Below are 22,687 nucleotides of genomic sequence, written 5' to 3' on the forward strand. Positions count from 1 at the left end.
CCTAACTGGAAAACTGGTGAGAAAACCTAAACATTTTGTGTAAGTCTGGTGTGAAGTATTTTGCCCCTCCGCCTCTCCAGCTATGGAGTTCTCATGGTGGCATTTTCCCATCATTATCCAGGTACTTTGCTCAGGGTTACATCTCCGTTCCCAGGACAGTCAGGACTTGGTTAAGTGTTGCCCATGTTTCTATGGGATGCCCTGTGAGCTAACCAGGGCCTGTGAACAGACAGCCTCCCAGTCCAAGTGGACAGGATCTCCTCATGGGACGATACTAAGCTGTTGTTCAACTTCAGTAAATGGGTGAAGGAAAGACAGGAAGTCTTTGATGGATGTTATTCCCGCGGAGTGCAACGGTACTGTATTAGGTGTGCATGCCAATTGTGAGAACATTAAGTGTTATAAATGGCTGGATATATATATTTATATATATATATATATCCAGCCACAGTCCAAGCAGTAAAGTAAGGCCTACATTTTTTTTTATTGATTATAAAATTCATGAGAGGGAAATGTTTCCAAGTCAGTTGTTGTGTAACTCTTTTTAGGTACGTCTTTTGAAAACTCTGACTATACCGACTGGAAGTTCTGGTTCGGGGTGAAGCAGAGGCTGTCTTCACATAAACATACCTACATGGGTGCTAAACATTGGGATGTGAATGTGAGGAATGTAAGCAGAGAAGTATGCCACTGGATTGCTAGTTACAAGTTGATAAAGTTATATGTTCATAAAATCACGTTCAAGCGCTACAATACACTGTAAGGGTTAAGCCCCAGTTCTCAATCGCACGACTCCAAATAAATGATCATGTCGTTCCATGTGTAAATAGGCTAACATTCAACAAGACAACTTTATACATAGATCATAAATCAGCGCTGTGTTTCTTCAAGTGGATAAAAGAACAAACATTAATGTAGTGGTAAAGAATAAAATCAAAGCGCTTTCACAATACGCATTAATCCACACAGTCACACACCACAGGAACAGGTTGCTCCCGCCCTGTAGGGTTGAGCGTATTGCCAAAGGACACATCAACTCGGATAATATAATGGGATCGACCTGCCAATTCTGTAATTGAAGAGCAATCCTGAAGCACAATGGCTCACATTCAGACTTTACTCATCAAACTTGAAGAACTTCATGAGCGAGTTTTTAATTAGATTTCAGATTTCTGTTCTTCATTATAAGCTAACGTGCAGCCTCAGATGCTCAGCATTCTGAAGGTTCCTCACCTTTTATGCATCCTGTCTGAGGCTTGAAGACTCAGCAACAGATCTGGAAAGAAAGAATAAAAAAAAACCTCTGAGCATAAATATAGCAGTAAACTATTTGCAATGTAAATCTGTAATGGAGTAACTGTGTGTGATGTCGTCTGATCTTCTGGCTTTGTTAACATTGGCCGCCTGTGGTTTTAGCGGGAAAGTAGTGCCCGCCCTGGTTTTGCCTTAGGTAAACTTGTTAGCTCTGTCAGCACTTTCACCATATAGTTTATACTGAAGAGATATGATACATAAGTATATAAGTTATACATGAGCCGATTCGCCATAGACATGTTGAAAGGTAATCAAAATACTCCCAAATCTGAGATTTTGCTTCATTAATATTGGTCTCAATTTAATTTTTTACAGTTCCAGTATGTTTGTATGTGTGGAGTTAATTGTTTCCTCCTGCTTCATTGTATTGAGTTTTTGTAAACTCTAATTGCCTGATTTGACCTGTCATGGATATAGTTTGTATTAAAAATGGTTTAACATATCTCTTATTGATAGCATTTTGTACTTTGACTTTATTAAAGAAATTGTTGTTTTCTGAGTCGTGTTGTTCTGAGTTTGTTCTCATGGTTGAATGCACTTATTGTAAGTCGCTTTGGATAAAAGCGTCAGCTAATGAAATGTAATGTAATGTTTTGTAACCTTAGTTACTCGTGCAGCACAACATTTAAATTTTAAGTTGCATTTTATTATTTAATTATTTGGAAATCCCCAAATTAAGAACAAATCAATCGACATCCAGTGATCGTCTTCTGTATTGATGCTCCTGGACATCTCTTTTGGAAGGAGATATAAGCTGCAGCTCCTCTGTCCATGCAGATTCACTTCTGAATAATGGAGGAGGATCAGAATGGAAGTAATTGATTTAATTTGAGCACAGAAAAGATAATTGATCTGTGAATAACATGCTCCGTTTATGGATGTGAAAATGGTGCTTCTCTGACCTGGATTAATTTGCCTCATAGCACAAGCCATCTGTGTGCTTCATAGAGCAAATGTAAGGTGTTTCTTGTCTTTCATACCAATGTAATGACATTGTAAACGGTAGAATATGTCTGTTCATGCATTCATATTGAGATTAACACGATGAAGAAAAAATGATCACACTGAGCACACCTTACCACACCCACATTATATTTAATTAAAAACGTCATTGTCTTTAGATACAATATGTACAGCTCTTGGGTCATATGAATTGATAGAATAATTCAGTACATTACAACTTATATACATACCAATAAGTACAATACTGACAGCGGCATGAAATGTTTTTCTGGTCACATTCAAGTCAGAAACCTCAAAGTGACGGACCTGAACGCTGAAGCTTTCTGATGAGCGGTTAAGGTTGATGCCAGGCACATATAATGTGTTAGCACCCCCTTCAGCTTGAGCACTGTGTTCTCCTGTGTTGTCCAGTGCTTCTGCATTGAATAAGACAATGCCCGAGTGCAAGAAAGAAACATAACAGTTATAGGAGGGATGAATCGACTGAAAAAACTGAAAATAAGGGAAAGAGGATTGTAAGATATGAAGTTGTTTAGATATTTTAGAAGCATGAAAAGAACAAGGTGAGTCAGACAGTAGCATCTTCATTTCATATTGCTCTCGATCCAGTCTTTGAAGTTGCCTACACGTGTGTAGACTGTGTAAAGGTCAGGATTACACTCCCCTTGGTCGTAGCCGAAGCTTACCAGTCCCATGAGTGTCCACTGCCCTTTGCTCTCCCCCTGCACCTGCCTAAAGCTGAGAGAGGGCTTCTGGTTGCTGCTGGCTTGGTTCTCGGAGAGGGCGGGGAGGACAAGGATTCCCCCTGTGTCAGAGGGACATATGTTAGAGGGTTCATAGTCAGGCTTGTGGCTGGCGCAGAGCATATTGTCTGTGACGCTGACTGGCACACCATTGCGAGCATACTGCCGCTCGCAGGGAACTACATCCGCAAGGTGAACAAGCCCAACCCTCGCCTTCTCATCAGTCCCTAAACTTGAATCAGGCAGTGGAGACCAGCCTGTCACAAGCCCTTGCCCTGATGTCACTTCTTCTCCATGGCGCTCCGATAGGCAGAGGGGCAGGACCTTCTCCCCGATCCTTGCTTTGTCCAGTAACTTGACCACAGCCATGTCAGAGTCGAGAATAAGAGGATCGTAGTTTGGATGAACAACAATGGAGGCCACCTAAAGGAGAAAGACATGGACTTACTGCAAGTTTGGTTTAAGGGTATCATTAAAAGACAAGATCTGTCATCACTTACCCTCAGGTGTTGAAGATATTTGCTTTCCCTGTGGTCGTCACGGTACAGCTTCCCTACCACCACCTTGATCTTGGATGCATCTAGAGGATACACCTTCCCCAGCTCTGTCACACAGTGGGCTGCAACAACCACTCTCTTTTGGTTCACCAGAGCCCCACTGCACACGAGCTGCCAATCAGTAGCCTGGTCGTGGCTGCCAGTTCCTGCTTCAGCGTCCCCCTTCAGGGACCCTGCCTGGCTGTCTGCCTTGGTCACCTTGGTCCCAGCTCCGTTGGAGAAGCGGCGGTAGATGGCTGCCAGCCAAGGCCAGTGAGCCTCTACTGGCCTCTCTGGGTCAAAGGTTGGATGCTTCCCACACACTGCCAAAGAGGAGGTGACAGGATGAGAGGACAGAGAGGAAAGACCACAATGCAGAGACGGGGCGGGAAAAGGAGTACAGGAAAAAATTTGACTCACACTGAGACAGTGTCAACACTTAGTGTCTTTGATTTGTATTTCCTTTATGGAGCCTTTTATCTTGTCTGTGCACATAAGCTTGCTGTCTTTAAGAATGTGTGCCAAAATGCAAAGCAGTGGCATAGAAGGAGTAACTAAAAGAAAAGTGACACAATCTTGGGAAATACGAGAGAGCCTAACTCTTGAAAGAAGAAGTGAATCTTAAAAAAACGTCTCAATAGATTGATGTTTAACTTACCCTTTACAATATGTTTCTAATATGCATTTGAGTCAACAATTGACTCGTTTTGATACCAAAAAATAAATCTACCTCCAGGGCTTGTTAACATGTGGTAGCTCAAGGACCAACACCTTTCCAGTTTGATATTAGGAGAAGAGCAGACAGTTTAGTGTTTGCTACAAACGGTGATTAAATTGTCCGGCTCAATGTGTTTTCCTTCCACTCTGAAGAATATTAAGAGCTATTTTAAAGCGATTGAGTCGGGAGGCAAAAGGTTCAAATCGACCACTCTGTGTGGATGAAGTCTCCTTAGCAACGTTATAATATTGATGGGAAGGTATGGTGGGATTGGTTCTACTCTGCAGCAAAGCTGTCCCATCTTCTGCATAATGTATGCTTATACATATACAATTGTTGTTGCTGATGATGAAGAAAGTGGAGACTGTTGTTTATGTATTTTATCCATTTAATTACAATCTGAAAAAGATGGTGATCTTTAAAACTCTCGCTGCATCTATCTCACAGCTGTAAATGTCAGCGACTGGCTTTTTTTTTTTAGTAACTTCGAGAAGTTACAGTGAACAGAAGGGAGAGGACCACAGCTGACAGCGGTGCCTAAGAGATGGGCAAAGATGCCGACAATGAATTGTTTAATGCCAGCATTTATAGGCGGGGGTAATATTTTAAGAGAATTAAGACAAATGTCTGTCAGAGTGACTACATCATCACTATATACCCCCATATTATTGCTGATATGTGGGCATTAATCACTGTATTAAAATGTGTGTGCTTTGTGGGAGTGTGTTGGTTATTGGTAGTTCTTTGCTGCCCTCACCTGGCGAACAGGACACATGGCGTCCGCTCCATTTCCCAGTCTTCAAGCAAGTGCGGCGAGAACTGCCAGAGTGGTGGTAGAAAGAAGAGGCACACTCGTACTCTATCTGCGAGTAAAGGTGGTGAAAGCCCTGGGGCAACTGGGAAAGCACAGGAGGGCCTCTGGTGGGGCCTGCAGACTGGAACAGTCGGCCCAGTCCAGAAGAGTAGAGTTTGTGCACTGGTGTCTTTCTGAGGGAAGATGAAAGGGCCACGGGTATGTAGACGTACTCTTTTAGTGGAGTGAATGCTTTTGGATGCGAGTGCAGACCAAAATCTACTGTGTGTCATTGCTTTGAATTCTTCGGGTCACTAAATAGCAAAATGATACACAGAACATCTGTCCATAGATAACGTGATGCATTGATAAACATACCTGAATGGGGCCTGAGGTGGCAGAACTCTGTGTCGAACCAGCTCTGACACTTTGGGCTCCCGGCATGCTGCAAATAAACACATCATTATGAGCATGCACAGATATTAATGTCAGCTGTTTTTTAACATTCAGGGCTGGACTGTGGGGACTGTCGGGAGTGCCATGTCACAATTGGTATCACTGTCTAATATGGCACAGGCTGAGGGTTTTAGAAGTTCTAAGTAATGGCTATAATAAGGGTTGGAGAGAAAGTTCAATATTTTGGGAAATACACATATCTGGCATCTTGGCAAGAGGTAAATGAAAAGATTATAGAAATGTGTCTACAATTTGTTTAATCCAAACAAAATCCGTAGGCAAAAAACTAAAACATGCTTTGAGCCAGACTAGCTGTTGTGCCCTTATTGTTAAGCTAACGTTGCATGTAAACTGATCTGTTGAGAGTGCTGCCAATCTGGTATCACTAACTAAGAGAAAACGAATATTTCCAAAACTGTAAAACTTTGTTAAAAAGAAAAACATCCTTTGGCTGCTGTATATCCTTCAATAGAATCACTTGCTGTGGTTTTTTTCCTTCGCTCCTTAATTCTTGAGGAAAGTAATCACTTCGACCACTTTTTATGCTGTTGTTGCATTTTACAACTCTTTACTAAAAACCATTGGGCTGTATCTACCAGTCTGATGTATTGAATGTGTACAACCTTTTGATGGTAGGTTGTACACTTTATGAGGAAGTGGTGTGTGTTGCCTGCCAAAATGTCACCAGTAGAAAGGCAGTGACCGAACAGAAGACAGTACCTCTTACACAGAGGGGTTGTTTGCCACTCCACGTCCCATTTGGCTGGCAGGTACGTCGGGCATTACCACTGATAACATATGAGTGGTTACAGAAGAACTCCACTGTTTCAGGCTCCTGTCCAGGCACCAGCTGGTTGTAGCCATGGTAGAGGCGAGAGAGAAGTGGGCATCTTTTCTCTGCAGGGGGGGAGCAGACAGAAGGGTGAAGACCAACAAGGAGCAGATGATATTCATTTCGATTTTATTTTCAGTGAGTCTCTCACCGGTGAAGCTCTGGTTGACCTCTTTCTCTTTCTCTTTGTCCCCGCTCTCCCTTTCTAACTCCTCATTTGTTTTCTCAGCAGAATCCTTCTCCTTCTGCTTCTCTTTAATTGTTGTTTTTTCTTTTGTTTTTCCATTTTCCTCACTGCCCCCTCTGTACATGGTGTACTGCGTAATGTTGACTCGAGTCGGAAGGATTTTCCTCCCCGGTTCTGGAGAACCTATAGTATTATTTTTCTTCTGTGGATCCTTTGTATTACGTACAACGGTGTTGTTCTTTGTCTTTTCCAGTTCAAATATCTCCACTGTGTTGTCACCCTCAGCTATGATGAGCGTTCTCATCTTGGTATCATTCGGGCCGGCTTTGTCCGAATCTCTTTTTCCATTCACCTGCTCTTCTTTTCTTTCCTTCTCTTCTTGTCCTTTGTCTTTTATCACAATTATTTCTGTGATATCTGTATGTACTGTCTCCAAGTTTGTGTCTGGACTACCTTCTTTTTTCTCAGGTGGCTTCCCAACCTCAGGTTCTTTCATTTCAACTGTATTCAGGCTGTTGTCTGGGCTTTCACTATCCACTTTATCTTTGCTGCTTCCAGTGGGTTTCTCTGATCCAGTATTCCTTTCCTCTAGCGCTCCTTCATTCCCTCCCTCAGACACAGTTTTCTCTGGATTAGTACCCGTATATTTATCTTCTCTGTTGACTGCTGTTGTATTGTCGTGCCCAGTGTTTATATCTCTCCCTCCAACGCTTTCTTTTTCACCAGTTGTGCTTTCTTGACCTTTCTCTTTCGTTTCGCTGATATATTTGTCACCATCTGTTTCGTTGCCTTTTTCTTTCTTTTTTTCCTCCTTTTCTTCTTCTTCAGTGAGGGTATTATTCACTGTAGATACAGAGCATGAAGAAAAAGTGTTACTTTATTTTCAGCAGTTGGTTTATCGTGCTGAATGGCTCTAGACACTGACTCATGTTCTGATGACCTTATAAAAACAGCGAAATGAGCTACAGGTACTTTGCAATATTTGAACTGACTCATCTATTCTAATCTCTGTTATTTGAGACACTTTGTCTGACCTTGGTTGCAAAGAGGAGGAGTCCCACTCCAGGTGTTGTTAGGGAGGCAGGCTCTCTGGGAGTTCCCACTGAGCTCATAGGGCTGGTTGCACAGGTACTGTAGAGCAATGAGGACATCATTCGGTCCATAAACCAAGAAGTGATCCCCATGTGTTGGCTTGGGTGGTAGAGTGCAGACTATTTCCACTGGCACTAGAGACAGGAAAGGAAAATCAGGCTTTTCGTGGCTGCAACTATTCCTCTTTTCACCACCTCGAGGGTAGTATGCATGACATCCAGAGCAAGCAAATGACACACATATGACTTTCCCAGATCTCAATTTTGAATTGTACAGCAGAAAAAAAATCCATATTCACATCATTCTCTTACCACAGTCTGGGGCAGGCACACTCCAGGTGCCATCACTCAGACAGGTGGCAGTGTGGAAACCCTGCAGCTCAAAGTTAGGGTCACAACGGAAAGTTATGCGTGCTCCAGAGTGATGAAACAAACCCTCTGTGAATCCATGGGTGGGCACAGGAGGCCTGCGGCATCCAACAACTGAAGGGAAATACAGGAATGCACATTTTATTCATAAACATATGTCGTCTTATTTTATTGTTTTTTTTAACTGAAAGCCAGATCAGAATCAGCTATAATGGCCATGTGTGTTTCCACATTCCGCACATTTAGGAAAATCTGGGATTTATGAAGCATCTCAAGCATTCCTCAAAACATCAGTATTTTTATCCTCCCTCTTAAAACATACCTCACAAATAGACCTTCAGTTCTTCACTTGCAGGGCAGGTCACAGACCAAAATCTCAGCTCTAAGACTCTTAATTTACAAATGCCCAGAATTTTAAAAGCATATCCTGCTACCTTAGAGGCTCATCAATAAGTAATTTCACTCGTCGTGGTGAAGTTCACATCAAAACTTACAGACAGGGCTTGTAAATGAGAAAAGAAATGGAATAAATAGCTTTTGTGAAACTGTTTAATTTTCCAGGGTTATGAAAGTGGATTTTACACAGTGGGGCAGTAGAGAGTGTTAATGTGGTGATGGAATACTGGGTGTAACTCAGTTATGTGAAGACATGGGAAAAAAAGAATCCATGTCGCAAATGGGGAAAATATTGTGTAATTACTTCAGTATTTTGTGTTATACATTTTGGGAATACAGTATCAATTTACATCTTAAAGGCAAACTACATATGTGCACACAAATTCTGTGGTATAGGACCGCCCACCAACAACTGAGTTCACAAAATCCCAAACACACATGTCAACACTGAGGTTGCATTTCTGTGTGCACAAACCCTCGAGAGGTTTTCTGTGTTCATTTTTTAGTTGGGTCAGATCCAAGAAATGCTCTGTCCGTGGCTTGGTAGCTTTAAATTAAGGAACCCTCCCAATCATCTGGCACGGAGTTGTTTACCGATTTTGCCAACCAAAAGTTGAACAGCAAACTGTAGTTGACCTCTTTTGAATCTGTTTTTTTTTTTTAAACGTTGAAGGATACTGCGGCGCTGTGGGCATCTTTTTACTGTGCATAAATGATCCATCTTTCTTGTCAGATTTTGTCCACAGACATAATGAGATGAGTCATTGGGCTGGATTGCTAACATAATAAAGACTCATACTGTAAGTAAATTATCATTCTTTTGGTTAATGCCTTGGAAAAGATGTTGAACACTGCACTGCAAAACAGAATAAACTCAAGAATATGTTGAGTTTCTACTGTTAGGTGTTAAGGCTCTCTCATACACAATTAGTTTTATATGAGGCTCACAACAGTTGACAGTTTGATTATTGGAGACATAAAATTAAGCTGATGTCAGGTTCATATAACATTTCTCTATGTGACTCCAGGCAGAAATGTAGACTACATTTCACCCACAAAATGTCAAACATTAAAGTTAACAGCTGAGGATCCCTTATGGGAATACAAATGAATGCACACAGTGTAGTTGAAACTCCTGCCTTTTTTATGGGGGTGTCCTCCAATGGAAAAGCTGCCTTGTGTGATAGAAGAAGAATTGTTTCACCATTGGTTTTATAGACTCATACTTAACCCTGAAAATGACACCACAAGAAAAAAGTGAGTGAGCTTCAAGGGGTCTGTTTTTGTGGGATCTTAAGGGAGGTGTATTGGATATAAAAACCCAAGTGAGGGTCCAGACACTCATAAATACAAGACCTTTTAGGTCAACCACACCCTGTTTGAGCAGTACCCCACATGACAGAGTTGAGTAGCTCAGAGTTGAGTGCTGGTATATTGTAAATATTGATATATATACAGATTTAAGGTGCTATATAGTGCAGGAAACCAAAATGGTTGCTGACCTTAACAAAAAATAAATCTCTTTTCCTCATTCTTGATTCATCATATATTGCATATAAATGCATTTTCCCCTTCAATGTTTTCCAGTTTCTTTGAAACAGACCGTATCTATCTCTTCACAGAAGTATAACTTCCTGCATTAGTTAGTTCAATGCTGCAAACATTTTTATTAGACGGTCATTTGGATTTGCAGCCCAACTGTTGACCTGCTCTCTGACCCACGCTACAGCTGGGACTGCACAGACAGTGGAAAGCAGCTGGCTTGAACCTAGTCCAAACCACAGACCTCTCCCTTCTGACAGTGAATCACCGACTGCCTCTGAGCAACAACAACAGCACAAAAACAAGTTTATTCTAACTAACTGTGTCTGATTTCAAATGAAAATAACAAAAGTGACTGAGATTTCAAAAGTGCTTATACAGTAGAGATACACATTACTTTAAATTCCTGTGGAGATGGGAAGTTCAAGTCCTGTTTACTTTTCTTCCGTGTGATTAGAACAGGCATTTTTTGCACCACTATAGAGGCTTCAGTTATGTTACAAACTCACCATTTTCACACCTCTTGCCTGTGTAGCCAGCCAGACAGGCACAGTGGTAAGTGTGAGAACTTTCCAGGACACAAGTCCCATCATGTAGGCAAGGAGAAGAGCTGCATGCTGTAAACATTAGGTGTAACATTAGGTTAGAAGAAGAAATGTTGCATTTATACTCTGTGTATGGTGAGAAAATATGTATGCCAAAAAATAATGTCTGCCCACATCAAGCACATTGAGGAATTCATATTCAAAGATGGTATTTACATGTCATCTTTACTTTCCATACACATAATGCCTCTGTTTACTTTGACTGGCTTGGCTGCTGGTAACTTATGAGTGTGTCTATGAGCGTGAGATACCTTAAGAATGAGGACGTTTCTGGAAAGTAATGACATTTTGGGTTTCTCATTGGGCCGTTAGCAGGCTCAACACCCTGTCAAAGGCTTTTGCTGAACATGTTTAGGTATGAGTCATGCACTAAGAAAGGCTTTTTTAAAATTTCTTCTTGTTGGCATTTGTTGTGGCCCATTCTTCAAAAGAGCCCCTCTGTTCATTGAGCCTGACTTTACAAGTGACCTTTTATGTATTTTCTATGAAGCAAGGGCTGACTGTTGATCTTTGTTATTGGATTAGATTTTTGGGTGTAAGGTTAAAATTATCCTTTTGATTGGGGGGGTTGAAATATATCATGTCCTCAAAAGTATAGAAATAAATTAGTAGTGCATGAATACAAACAGTAGTAGCAGCATTTTTGTTAGAACAATTAGAGTGGTATTTGACCTACCTGAGGTCTCCTGGAAAGTGGCAAAGAATCCATCAAAATTCTTGTAACCATCAGACACAAAGAGTATGTGCAGACTTTGACCAGAGCTGTGAACTGGGGCCGGCCTGTTGCTCCCACAGAATCGAGCGATAACGCGCGAGTCAACACTGTCACCATCTCGGACCTCCACGAAGTCGTAACGACAAGATTGGTGAAACTCCAGACTCATCATCATGAACCTGTCAGTAAGAGAATAAAAATACAAAAAAAAATCTTCAGCCTAATGAACAGTCATATGAAACTAATATTACATAACAGGAGATTTTCTCCACTTTTGTGAAGCTTACCGTTATTACTGGTGTGTGAAATAAGTCTAATTTTAACCAGATACCACAGCAGTTAAAGATTCAAATGAGAGATGTAAGATAAATTCAACATATACGCATATTATACACAAATTTGTAACAACATTATATGAGCTCAGAGTAAATATTTGAGATAAAGAACAATAATTATTGACACTTGGCAGCAAGATCACGAAAACAAAATCAGATGCTTATCATTAGTTGTGGCATTGGAGGGTAGTACTGGTGATTATTGGCATGAAGGTTCTAGGCATTGTGTAAATATGAACAGTTTATTTGTGTGCGATAACACAGCCAGGACATGCAGAAAGAGTGGCTTTGAGGCCTGATGCAATGTGAATCTAAGTGAGTATAACAGCTGTATAGGAACAATTTACATAAACTTTCAAATATTGAGATATTTGATTCAGTTGCTGTCCGTGTGTGAGAGGACTGCCAACAAAAAAACACAAAGGCCTCTCTTTTCTTCTTCTCTGTGATTCCAGATGTAATCTCCTTGGTCTAATATTGGAACGGACACGAATGACTGCATATTTTACACGATACATTGGCATGCTCCCAAATCCCCCAATATTACCCTTTATTAGAGACCATTTGGTCAGAGAAGCTTAGACTAATATGATATAAAGTAATGCTAAATGTTAGCCTGCAGCAACTCTCAACAATAATGCCAGCAGTAATTCAGATATGTTTCCTGTGATGCGAGTGTACTGCGAGCCACAGTAGTTAAAGAAATACAGAAAAAGCCTTATTCTCCAGTCACTCAGGCCCAAACATCTAACTTCCCATTAGTCTATTTCCAAGCACAGGAGCTCTGTTTCATTCAGGCGTTTGTTTATGTCACAAAGGAAATATGACATATATATCAACTCTAAATGTCTGATTACTACACTGAATATAATTGGATGAAGCTTTAGTTCTTCTAACACCCTGCCCAAAAGCTGGCCTGTACAACAACGCTGTATGTGTAATGGATAGAATGACAGAAATAGAAAGTTATTACATGACTGAAGAGCAATAACTTTCCTAAAAAAAAGCAGATGTTGTGATTTCCAAATTTTGCTGTAATACTTTCCATTCATGTAGAAGCTGAACTGAGTGGAAATTTAACTAAAGCAGATCAGCCATTATTAACTATTATAGATGGTCACTGAAGATCCCTAAAATTATGTTTAAATTAATACTAAATGAAACTGAAACAAAAGTTTGTAATATTTTTCAGCTTCCTACAGGCACATACAGTATAACCTGAGGTCATTATATCAACTATAATTTGTTCACTTAATATATTAGTTATCAAACCTTTTCCGTGGTTTGATTCATTTGAAAGTAGTTCCAATGAAAACTGTTGACAGCAAAGTATTCAGAATAATGTTGAATCTTTTAAAGTAATTTTTAGCCAAGGACTAAACACTGGTTACAATCCCATTAGCTTCAGCTGTTTAGTGCTAATGTTATGCTAACTCTATGTTTGTGAACATGGTAAACATCATGCTTTCTGAACATCAACATGTTAGTATTGTCATTGTGAGCATGTTGACATGCTAAAGTTAGCATAAAGCACAGCTCCATTAGCATGGCTGTAGGCACCAAGTCTCGTTGGAAATTGTATCTTTTTATGCAGAACACAAACAATCAAACCTGTGGTTTTACCCATCATGCTTTGTGATAGGTGAAAACAAAATAACTCTCATCAGTGAATATTGTTACGAACCTTCCCGATGTAACTCAACTGATGAGGTAAATGAGGACCAGTGAACTCCAACTATAGAAGCAGAGCGGGCGCAGTCTCACCTGAGCTCAATAGTGAAGGGACGGTCCACCTGGATGGTCCACTCACATCGAGCATTGTTGGGGTAGCTTTCGAGCACCAAGTGGCCCTGTCGTTTATGGATTACTCCCCCACACTCTGAAAGACACATGGGAAACAATTATATTTGGAAAAGTTGGTGTTCTTTGAATTTCAGGGGCTGTGAATCACAGCTTAATTATATTTTGAATGGCTATATGCAGCGGCTCTGGTTACAATTTAAACCAAAAACAATTACATTTCAGTTTCCAAAGCCACTGTGAAAGCCAAGTGTGGCGCTCAACAAAATAAAGAAACATAAACACAATACGCACAGGGGCAACAAGGCGCTCAGCAGCCTATCCAGGTTCTGGTTTTAATTAAATGTATGTTTGTTGTTCCCCCCTGGCAGAATAGTTGTGCATTGAGAAAGATGTAGTCAGTATCCAAATGTTACATATTAAATAGTTTTATGGGATTCCCGATTTGACTTTGTCATTCATCTTATGGAAAAATCTCCTGGGCATATGGCGGCCTTCCAAACTGGCATAGTTGTCCCAGATGAGCATAAAAAAATCAGGGAAGGAAAGAATACTTAAAACAAAGTTTGATAGCAAAACCCTTTAAGTACTGCTATTTGGGAGAATGAAGAGACTCACTCATGCAATCTCCACCAGACCAGCCAGGACGGCACTCAGCACAGTATTTTCCAGTAATGAAGAAGTCATCTCTGGGGCCCCATGTCCCATTGTTACATCGCTTACAGTTCTCAAATATACTGCAACCTAAAAGGAAGAGAGCCCGAAACAAAATCACAGAACAGGAATTAAAGAGTCAGGCCAGAATACAAAGGATGCAAACAATTTAAATCAAGTCTTTCAAAGGGTTGTTATTTTTTGTTAGAATTGGGAACGCAATTTTTTCCACATGGCTTCAACCATGTCACCAACCTTCATCAGACGGCTGTTATGTTTCCTTTTAATCAACTCTGTTTAACTAATTACGCTCATCTTTCACTACAAAAGAACACACAGACAAATTTGTGCTTCCTTTTTAGAAATGTGGAGAAAACTCCCTAATGTTCTGTCCATTGAGGGGAATGTTTACTGGGGCATGACTCATTTTTTGAGTTTAAGTGTAGAATGGGATTTACAGGTAACCATTATAATCTGAGCAGCTGTTTTCTTCCTCCAGAAAGAAAACCATGCGTACATTCAAGCTGTGAAGAAAACACAACATCCTTTTACAGGCAGATGGATGGCAGGTAGGAAGATAGCATCGGGAATGCAAGAGTTTCAATGTAAGAGCTACAGCACATGCAGACATCTGTAAGTATTTATGTTCTCACATACATGCACACCTGTATTTCTTACACAGACGATGAGTACAACACACATTTCCCCCCCATTTCATTCACAAATCAAAATTAAATCAAAGTATAATCATTTACTTCTGCACTCATTCAAGAGGATTCTACCAGAAAGGCAAAAGAAGGAGCGAATGTGAAGTTGGCCTGTAAAAAAATTAGATCAGACACAAATATGTTCCTTCTTCCTGTCGTACTGTTTGTAATGCTGCGGTGCAAACAGCTGTGCAGTTGACCGACTTCACTTGGTCTTGCACAGTTTACGCTGCAGATATTAGTTAAAGATTAGATCAGCAGATGTAGACTTCACAAGGAGAAGGCCAACTTGTTGTTATGTTGAAGGTAAATTGTAGCACTTATTCAAATATGAACATTTGAAGCGGTTTTACCTGGATGGATGATGCAGGGGTCGCACTCATTGATGGCGTTGCGACAGCAGGGCACTGCATAGCCCACCGGCGTCCCCTGTAAGGGGCATTTACAGCGGATCACATCGTACTCGCAGCAGCCTCTACACATAACGTTCCACTCTGGACCCGGGCAGTGGTTGTGCAAATACCTGTAATCTAAAGAAGACAATACGTCAGGGTCGTCAACTCAAACAGGCGAGCATCATATATACATGTGCTAACAGAGAGAGGAAGATGAGTCAATCATGGAGAAAATCTGACAGATGTAATGATTGGCCTCGTGAGCAGACAGGGGTTATGGTCGGCAGAGGCGTGAGCAGCAGTGGAAGGATTCTGGTGAGTAGCAGTGTTTATGTGAGCTGCTGCTCTGCACTGGCTTGGTGGTTATTTCCACTGCCATATGGTGGCAAGTCTCCCTGGAGTCTTCCTCCCCTGTGTGTTCTCAGACTACATTACACTGCAACATGTCACTGTCACAGAAAACAGAATCAAATCAACAATCAGAAAGCGCTTCCTTTTTGTAAAGTTTGACCCAGTAAATGGAATGTTTAATTGGACTGGAAACCAGTGAGTCAAGGACTTTTGAGTCTGAACAGTTATGTAACAGTGGCTTTAAAAGCTGAAACAGACAAGTGGAAATTCTCTTGCGGTAGAATGTGGACAGAGTACTAACTGAAGCTGCACTTTAAACTTGGCAAAACGTTGGTGCAGCGTTTTGTACGTATGCGATCATAATAACTTCTCTGCCCTCAACCATCCCACCATTTACTCATCCCTGACACCCCATCTAAACACAGAAGCACACTGCTTTGTTCTGCACATGAGGGCTATTTGCTTTTGTGAAACAAAGAAACTAAAACACAAACACACAAAAGCAAAAACCAGGAAGGATAAATCTCTTCGTCAGAGTTTGCAGACGGTCAACTAGAGAGGAGAAGCGTAGATGTCTTGGAAAGCTGTGAGTCGTCCCTGCTGCCCTTCCACATTAATGATATCATAAATAGTATCTCAGTCCAACTACAATCTGGCTCATCCTCCTCAGCTATTTCTCCTAGCAGACACAGTGAGATCTGTCAAACTCAGTGACATTAATCAAACAGAGAGGAGGTTGTGCAATGCCACTAGTTCAACTTTAATGGGAGTTCATTTTCAGGACAGAGTGTGTGCTTCATAGTTATTTTATGATCCCTGTCAGTTCCTGGCGTAGGTCATTTATGTTTCGATAACGTGCGCTCAATAGATCTGTGAAATAACCTTAAAGCTCAAATGTCCAGCAAGCCAGCGACAACATGGGGTCTAACGACGTGCACTAGATCTCAGGACTATAATTCAATGTCACTTAAATGTTTTTGGACCATGGCGCCCGAACGCACCAGTCCAAGAAACAGCCAGTTTTATTGTGGTAAAAATGGATTTAAATTTTAACCCCGAAGCTTTGTTTTAATAATCAAAGCTGACATTTTTGCATTGTCTCGGTTTTGTTTAGCTCGGTTTGCTTCCCCGAGACACAAAAGGAGAAGCTCAAAGTTTCTGTTGGCATTGTTATTTATGTGGATTTCTTTTGACCAAGTGTGAGAACCACAAACCTCCATGGTATGGGCATGGTCTGCGTGTTAAGTCAGATGTCTGTTCAGACAAGAAAAGCACCGTATACTGTGAGTCAGGTACAAGTATGACAAAGGCACACGAAGTAAAAACCTGTCTTTACCAGAGTCTTACGTTATGTTTTCCTCAATATTGTTCGCTAACATTTATTTAGAAAACTAAAAAAGTCTTTCTCTTGATTAGCATTGGGATCCTGTAACATTGTCAGACTCAGGTTGGTATCTAAAAAATAAGATCAAAATCAAGATATCATTTTGAATTCATGCAAACTGCTGCCTTCATTAAATCCTGACAATTTGAGCTCCAACAGTTCAGTCAGAGATGTGTGTGTGTGTATTCTGCCATTAGCGACTCTGTTAGGTCCGGTTAACTCACTTCTACTTAACTGCACCAGATTTCTTTTTTTTTTTCTTCTTTTTTTAATTTGTAATCTTAATTTTCCTTATGAGAAATTCTTTAAAGCAAATAATCAAATTCCGTGCAGCTCCGTCTGGAGCCACAAAAGACTTTGTACAACATTTTTTTTACACATGAAGAAGTATTCCCCCTCCCCCTCATTCGGTGGCGTTCCCCTGTATTTGGCAGTTCACCTAAAAAGCTAAACAAAACTACATGATTTGTAGAAAAACAAATTAAGTTGAAGCTCCTAATTGGTTGACTACAGTAGCTTGACTTTGTTCAGTGGAGACCAGGAGTCCATCCAGACTCTGGTCTGCTTTCAATCACAATAAAATGCAGTTGCCCGCATCAACCGTCTTAACAACTACGACTGTTTGTCTGATTGCATGTTGACCCAGATAACATAAAAACGGAGGTTGGGACTAGTCAAAGAGAGGATTGATTTAACTTAAGCCATTATCGACTGGCCAATTTGACTTTTTAGTCAGCTACCTTGCAGTAAACTACGGAGCTGGATGAAACAGTGATACAAAATGTGTGCTGTTTGCCACATGGGACGTGAGAGGCGCTGACACCAGCTCCTCTCCTTAAGGGACAGCTTTGCTGCTTCCTTACTGAGGTTTGTAAAGGACTCTGGCCAGAGAGACTGTGAAAGCTGATTTATAGGACATGAACTAGGAAAAACTTTATGACCTGGTCCGGTAATGTCATTACATGGATCACCGCTGTGTGTCTTGTCCTTAGATAGATAAATGACATCCTGTGTTTGTAACTGCCCTAAGTACACTCATTTAGAAGACCCTGGTATACAGAAAAAAAACAGATATGTATGTGTTAACTTTTGTTGGTTCTTCATATTCTTTCTTAGCTTAGACAGTGACATGAAATAGCATGCATTTATGATAAGATTAGTTTACAGACTTCCGCAAACTGTAATACTCCCGAGGTAAATGAACAGGCAGCAGTGTATTCAGTGTTTATCCTCTGAATGTATTCAGTTTTCTGACTTCCATTTATGTCATTTAGGTTTCTCAGAATGCCTCAACTTTTCTGGGAGGCTATCTCCTCTCCTTAATACATGTTTGCTGATTGATTACAGGGAAGATAATTTGTACATAACTGCAGCTTGTGCCGCTGTAATTTGGATTCATTCACTTCAGCTATAAGCTCACTGCCTTGTAAAAACACATCTGTGAGGCTTCTAGGTCAACACCTGCGGGTAACAACAGACTGGACAGTAGCAATTTAATATGGGTTTTTACAGCAGGGAAGGTCTGAACAGGTGTGTATTGCATGCTTACAGGAGTGAGCCTGCAAGTGAGCGGTGTTTGTGCAAGCATTGGAACATGCATGAGCTGGCCTTAAGCTTAACAAAAGCACGACAATATAATTGGAAATCGTTTTTTGGACCAATGTGTTTTTACAAACGGGTGGGAAAAAAAATGGTATAAACATACAAATGACACTTCATTCATCATTATGTTCCTAAGACCTGTGATTCAACCCAAGACTGTTGTAGTGTTGTGTGCTTCTGGCTAATGTGTATTCAATCACAATGGAAGTGTTGACAGTTGTCTGACAGGTACCGTAACAAGTAAGAAATCCCTCCTACAAAGGAGTGTTGTGCCTGTCAAGCACCCTTTCCATCCAACTGTGTCAGATATGTCTTCTGTTATATGTAATAGCGTCTAAGTATTTCCCCAAAGCACACATAACTAGTATTTTGTGTGAGAGGGCACTGGCCCCAAGCCAAACACAATTTAAGAGCAGATCACAAAGGTTTTTGTTCCCTTCTCTGATCTGAAGCAAAGCATGCCCGATTGTTCGTGTCTTGTTGGACTTTTCTGGTCTCTGCTTTTTTTTTTCCATTCCAGATGTTGAGCTCTTCAACATGTCAAGAAAGCAGAGAAATGAAAATAGTGGCATCATAACAGACACCCTGACGCCTGGTGGAGACCTCTGTGTGAGTGTCACACAGTGCTCTCACCCAATGAGAAGCTGTGCAGACCCAGGTTGTTAGCCAGCACGCATCAGCTGCACACCTTTGATGTGGATCCAGAGACTGATGTCATAATTACTGGGGGCAGACGAGATGTGGTCACAGAAATTCACACGAGACTTTGGACGGCAAACTCCGACTTCTGCCAAGATCTAACTATAAAGCGAAACCCTTATTGTTCTGTTTTGCATCTTTTTTCTTCTTCTTCTAACTGTAGAAATGTATTCTGTCCAAAATGTAACGGTCACAGATAACTCACCCATAACTGTTCCACGACCCCTGGAAAATCATATTGATAAACTCACAGTGTGCTGCAGGGGCTGAATTCACCTTACAAGTGTCTCGCACGCCTGCATCAGCTCTGAAACTGTGCCAACATTTCCTGGAAGCAACATCCTCTGTACTAAATAAAACCCAAGGTCAGTATGTTCTGTTATTTTGCATCAGCATCAACTTTAGGCTCCAGTTTACATTTACAGCCAAGTGCTGCACCCGGAGTGTCGAATAACTCCAGTTATATTCTGATGTAAACTGTTTTAGGAAATGCAGCATGGCACACTGCCTTCTTTGGCCTTCAAACCAGTGGTTGTCTAGTTGGTGATATTCTTTCTCACTTCTCTGTGACTGCATCCTATCAGTCCTGTCTTACACCTCCACCATAGCTCAGCTATGTTCAACTTCAAACAAAGCTGAGGAGCAAAATGTGGAGACAATTTTAGCGGCGCCCAGAGAGAAGATGGGTTCAACATGTTTATCAAGCGCAGCACAATGCTGTGGCCATGTTACCTACAGTGGACATGTAGCATCTCTGTTCTGCAGGTTTTGACGAAGTTATATAACAGTTCAACATTTTTATTCGCTGAGAGTCAGAGAAGTGGTATCAATCGTCTCATTCAAGTCTCAGCAAGATAGTGACAAGCCATATTTAACCAAAAAAAAGAAAGATGTCTCTCGTGGCATCTAGCAATGCAGACAGTGTCAGTTTCATTTGATCATGCTGCTTTGCATAACCCTAGCCACAACATTAAGTCATACTTACTGAAATTAAATAGGAACTTATGTCAGAAAAGGTTTTCTGTGAAGAAAATGACAGGTTACAGTATATATCTACTGAATAAATAGTTTCCTCCTGACAAAATGGTGCTTATTTTATGCTGACGTATCATGGAAAAACAGTTGTTTTTACAGCAGCTGCTCGTGCACATACCCATGCATGTGTCGGTGTATAATTCCTTTTGCACACTGCCCACAGCAGCTGTCTGGTATTTTGAGGTTGGAGTGATTTTGCTATCATGGAACAGGGAAACTCCCGGGGGAGCGATGCGTATCTGAATGTAGCCTGATCCCCAGCGCTGGTCCCAGTGGTCATCCTGGAAATTTGCTTTAAATAAACTACCCTTCGCCAGGAAACCACAAACCCAATAAAATATCCTCGTTGAAATATCCTTCAGCCACTATGGTGAAATGGTATGAACAGGCACGAAACGGTCGTCTGATATTTGCACTTTTCAGCATTTAGCTCCTCAACTTGGAATGAACTCTTGAGTCTGATCTGACGTTCTAATTTTCCAAATGCTCATTCAGAGGATGTGTTTGGATTCTTGTAACTATCTTCTGTGCCAGGAATTCGCTTTCTCCAATGTAATATGTGTTTTTACATGTGCTGGCCTTGACCTTTGTTTCTTACAACAACCCAGTAGCTTTCAACTTCCCAGGGGACTTTAGCGACACACACTATATGGAGAGTGTCATCTCAGGATCCAGGTGGCTGGAGCATCTGAAACAGGAAGCCTTCCATAGAAAAAAATGCATCCAAAACACACATGTAAACAAAAACAGACATGTCAAGATTTTGTACGTAAACACCCCTGCTCTACTCTGAGAAAAATAAACAATTTTCGATTGCTCACCAGAAAAACATCTATTATCAGCTGATGATGCACGATTATGAAACAAGCCATGCTAAGAGTGACTCAGCTGACAACAACAAAAGTGGGTAAATATCCCAGAGTGCATTGACTAACTCTCTTAGTCAGTGCAGCTTAAGGCAGCTGAGCTCTGCCCAGCCCGTTGCCACATTCACCAACACTACAAATTGAAGATTATTTTACAGCCTGGTAACCGCGCGAGAATCAACAGAGGTTTAATTGGGAGTCTTGGAGACGGTGTATGGTATAAACATTACCATAGCCAGTGTGTTTGACCTAAATGTGACTCATGTCTTCAGCATTTGGAGTGGTCACCCAGTGTAAACAAGCAGAGACGAATCTCAATCTCAGGGAGAGCACCCTTCAGCCTTTAAAGAGATGCTCTGACACAAAAGGGAACGCGTGCCAAGATTCAGCACCCCTATTAGGACTGTGACCGCCTCCCTTTACCTTAAGGAATGTGTGCCACATGCAACTGCTTCTTTTACTTTAGAGCAGAAAAAAAAACAATTTGACTTTAATTTCACACAGAGGACAACTGCAATGAGCGGAAAGGAAGATCACGACGCCCCTTTTAATAGGACAATAAACAAACCCTCACAGGAATGCCTTACTCTGTATTTTTCAGAACATGAGTTGTTAAGTCAAAGATTGCACAAACATGTCAGTGCTGTTTTTCTTTGCAGCGTCTTTACATCACTGTCTCTTTGTGGCTCTACTTTTACAAGCCTTGCTCAGCGCTGTTGTGCTCTAACAGGATAGAAGGGAAAAGGGGATGGAGAGAGTTGCTGATGCCGGCTTTCTGAGAACAAAGAACATAAACCGAGAGGCTGTGCCAAACATAGAGAGAGGGAGAGAAAGAGCAGCAATGAAGCCACAGTCTGCCAGTCTCTTACCGTAGGGCCAGGCTGTCCCTTGAGGTAAGACGATGAAGAGAGAGATGAAGAGGAACCAGCCCTGCTTCCATGAGATGAAGGTGGAGGTCCAGGGGATTGTGTGGTCGCCCCTGTGGGTTTGCCCCAGCTGCAGTCCCCGTCCCGCAGACAGCATGCTGCAGTCTGGAACTCTGTTTACTTTCTGAACTCAGCTGACATCACCTTCTCTTGGCCATCGGTCCTTCCCTCCCCCTCTCCCTCTCTCTCTCTCTCTCTCTCTCTCTCTCTCTCTCTCTCTCTCTCTTTCTTTCTCTCTCTCTCTCTCTCTCTCTCCTCTATGGCTTCAAGTTACAGCCCAGCCTCGCAAGGAGTTCCACTTGCAGGTCTCCCAAAAACTCCCCTCGCCCCGCTAAAGAGGACGACGTCACTGCTCTTGAATGAATACAGGCTCCAGCGCGTTATATGCTTAACTCATTATGAGGTCACACACACACACACACACACACATTGAGGCACAGAATAACCAGTTTACGTTGTACACTTTGTGCCTGCAACACTGACGAGACCAATGATGTGATGATAGCATATACAGTATGTCTGCTTCACTGCAATGTCAAAAAACTCTCGAGGTCAGTGTTATTCATGTTCACACTTTCTAAGCTGGAAAACAGCAGCTGTTTGTAGTCTCTGAATGCAATGTGGTTAAACAATAGACTTTAGTAGGTTATTATTGTAAGTTTAGAGGAATAAT

At 41.3% G+C, this 22,687-nt stretch overlaps 1 protein-coding gene across 1 annotated transcript; it reads right to left on the reverse strand.

The window, feature by feature from the left end:
- Positions 1-2,419: 2,419 nt before the first annotated feature.
- Positions 2,420-22,119, reverse strand: pamr1b (peptidase domain containing associated with muscle regeneration 1b). The gene is made up of 14 exons (XM_068603906.1): positions 21,958-22,119; positions 15,110-15,286; positions 14,014-14,139; positions 13,360-13,474; positions 11,222-11,439; positions 10,450-10,557; positions 7,946-8,116; positions 7,577-7,768; positions 6,507-7,385; positions 6,244-6,420; positions 5,446-5,512; positions 5,032-5,261; positions 3,521-3,879; positions 2,420-3,443 (listed from the first exon to the last, which is right to left on the reverse strand). The coding sequence occupies exons 1-14, from the start codon at positions 22,109-22,111 to the stop codon at positions 2,862-2,864; spliced, it is 3,555 nt and encodes a 1,184-aa protein (XP_068460007.1). The 5' UTR covers positions 22,112-22,119; the 3' UTR covers positions 2,420-2,861.
- Positions 22,120-22,687: the final 568 nt, after the last annotated feature.

Source organism: Clinocottus analis, unplaced genomic scaffold (genome assembly GCF_023055335.1).
Source record: "Clinocottus analis isolate CAN_PGR_092001 unplaced genomic scaffold, fCliAna1.0.p SCAF_6, whole genome shotgun sequence".
Lineage (NCBI taxonomy): Eukaryota > Metazoa > Chordata > Actinopteri > Perciformes > Cottidae > Clinocottus > Clinocottus analis.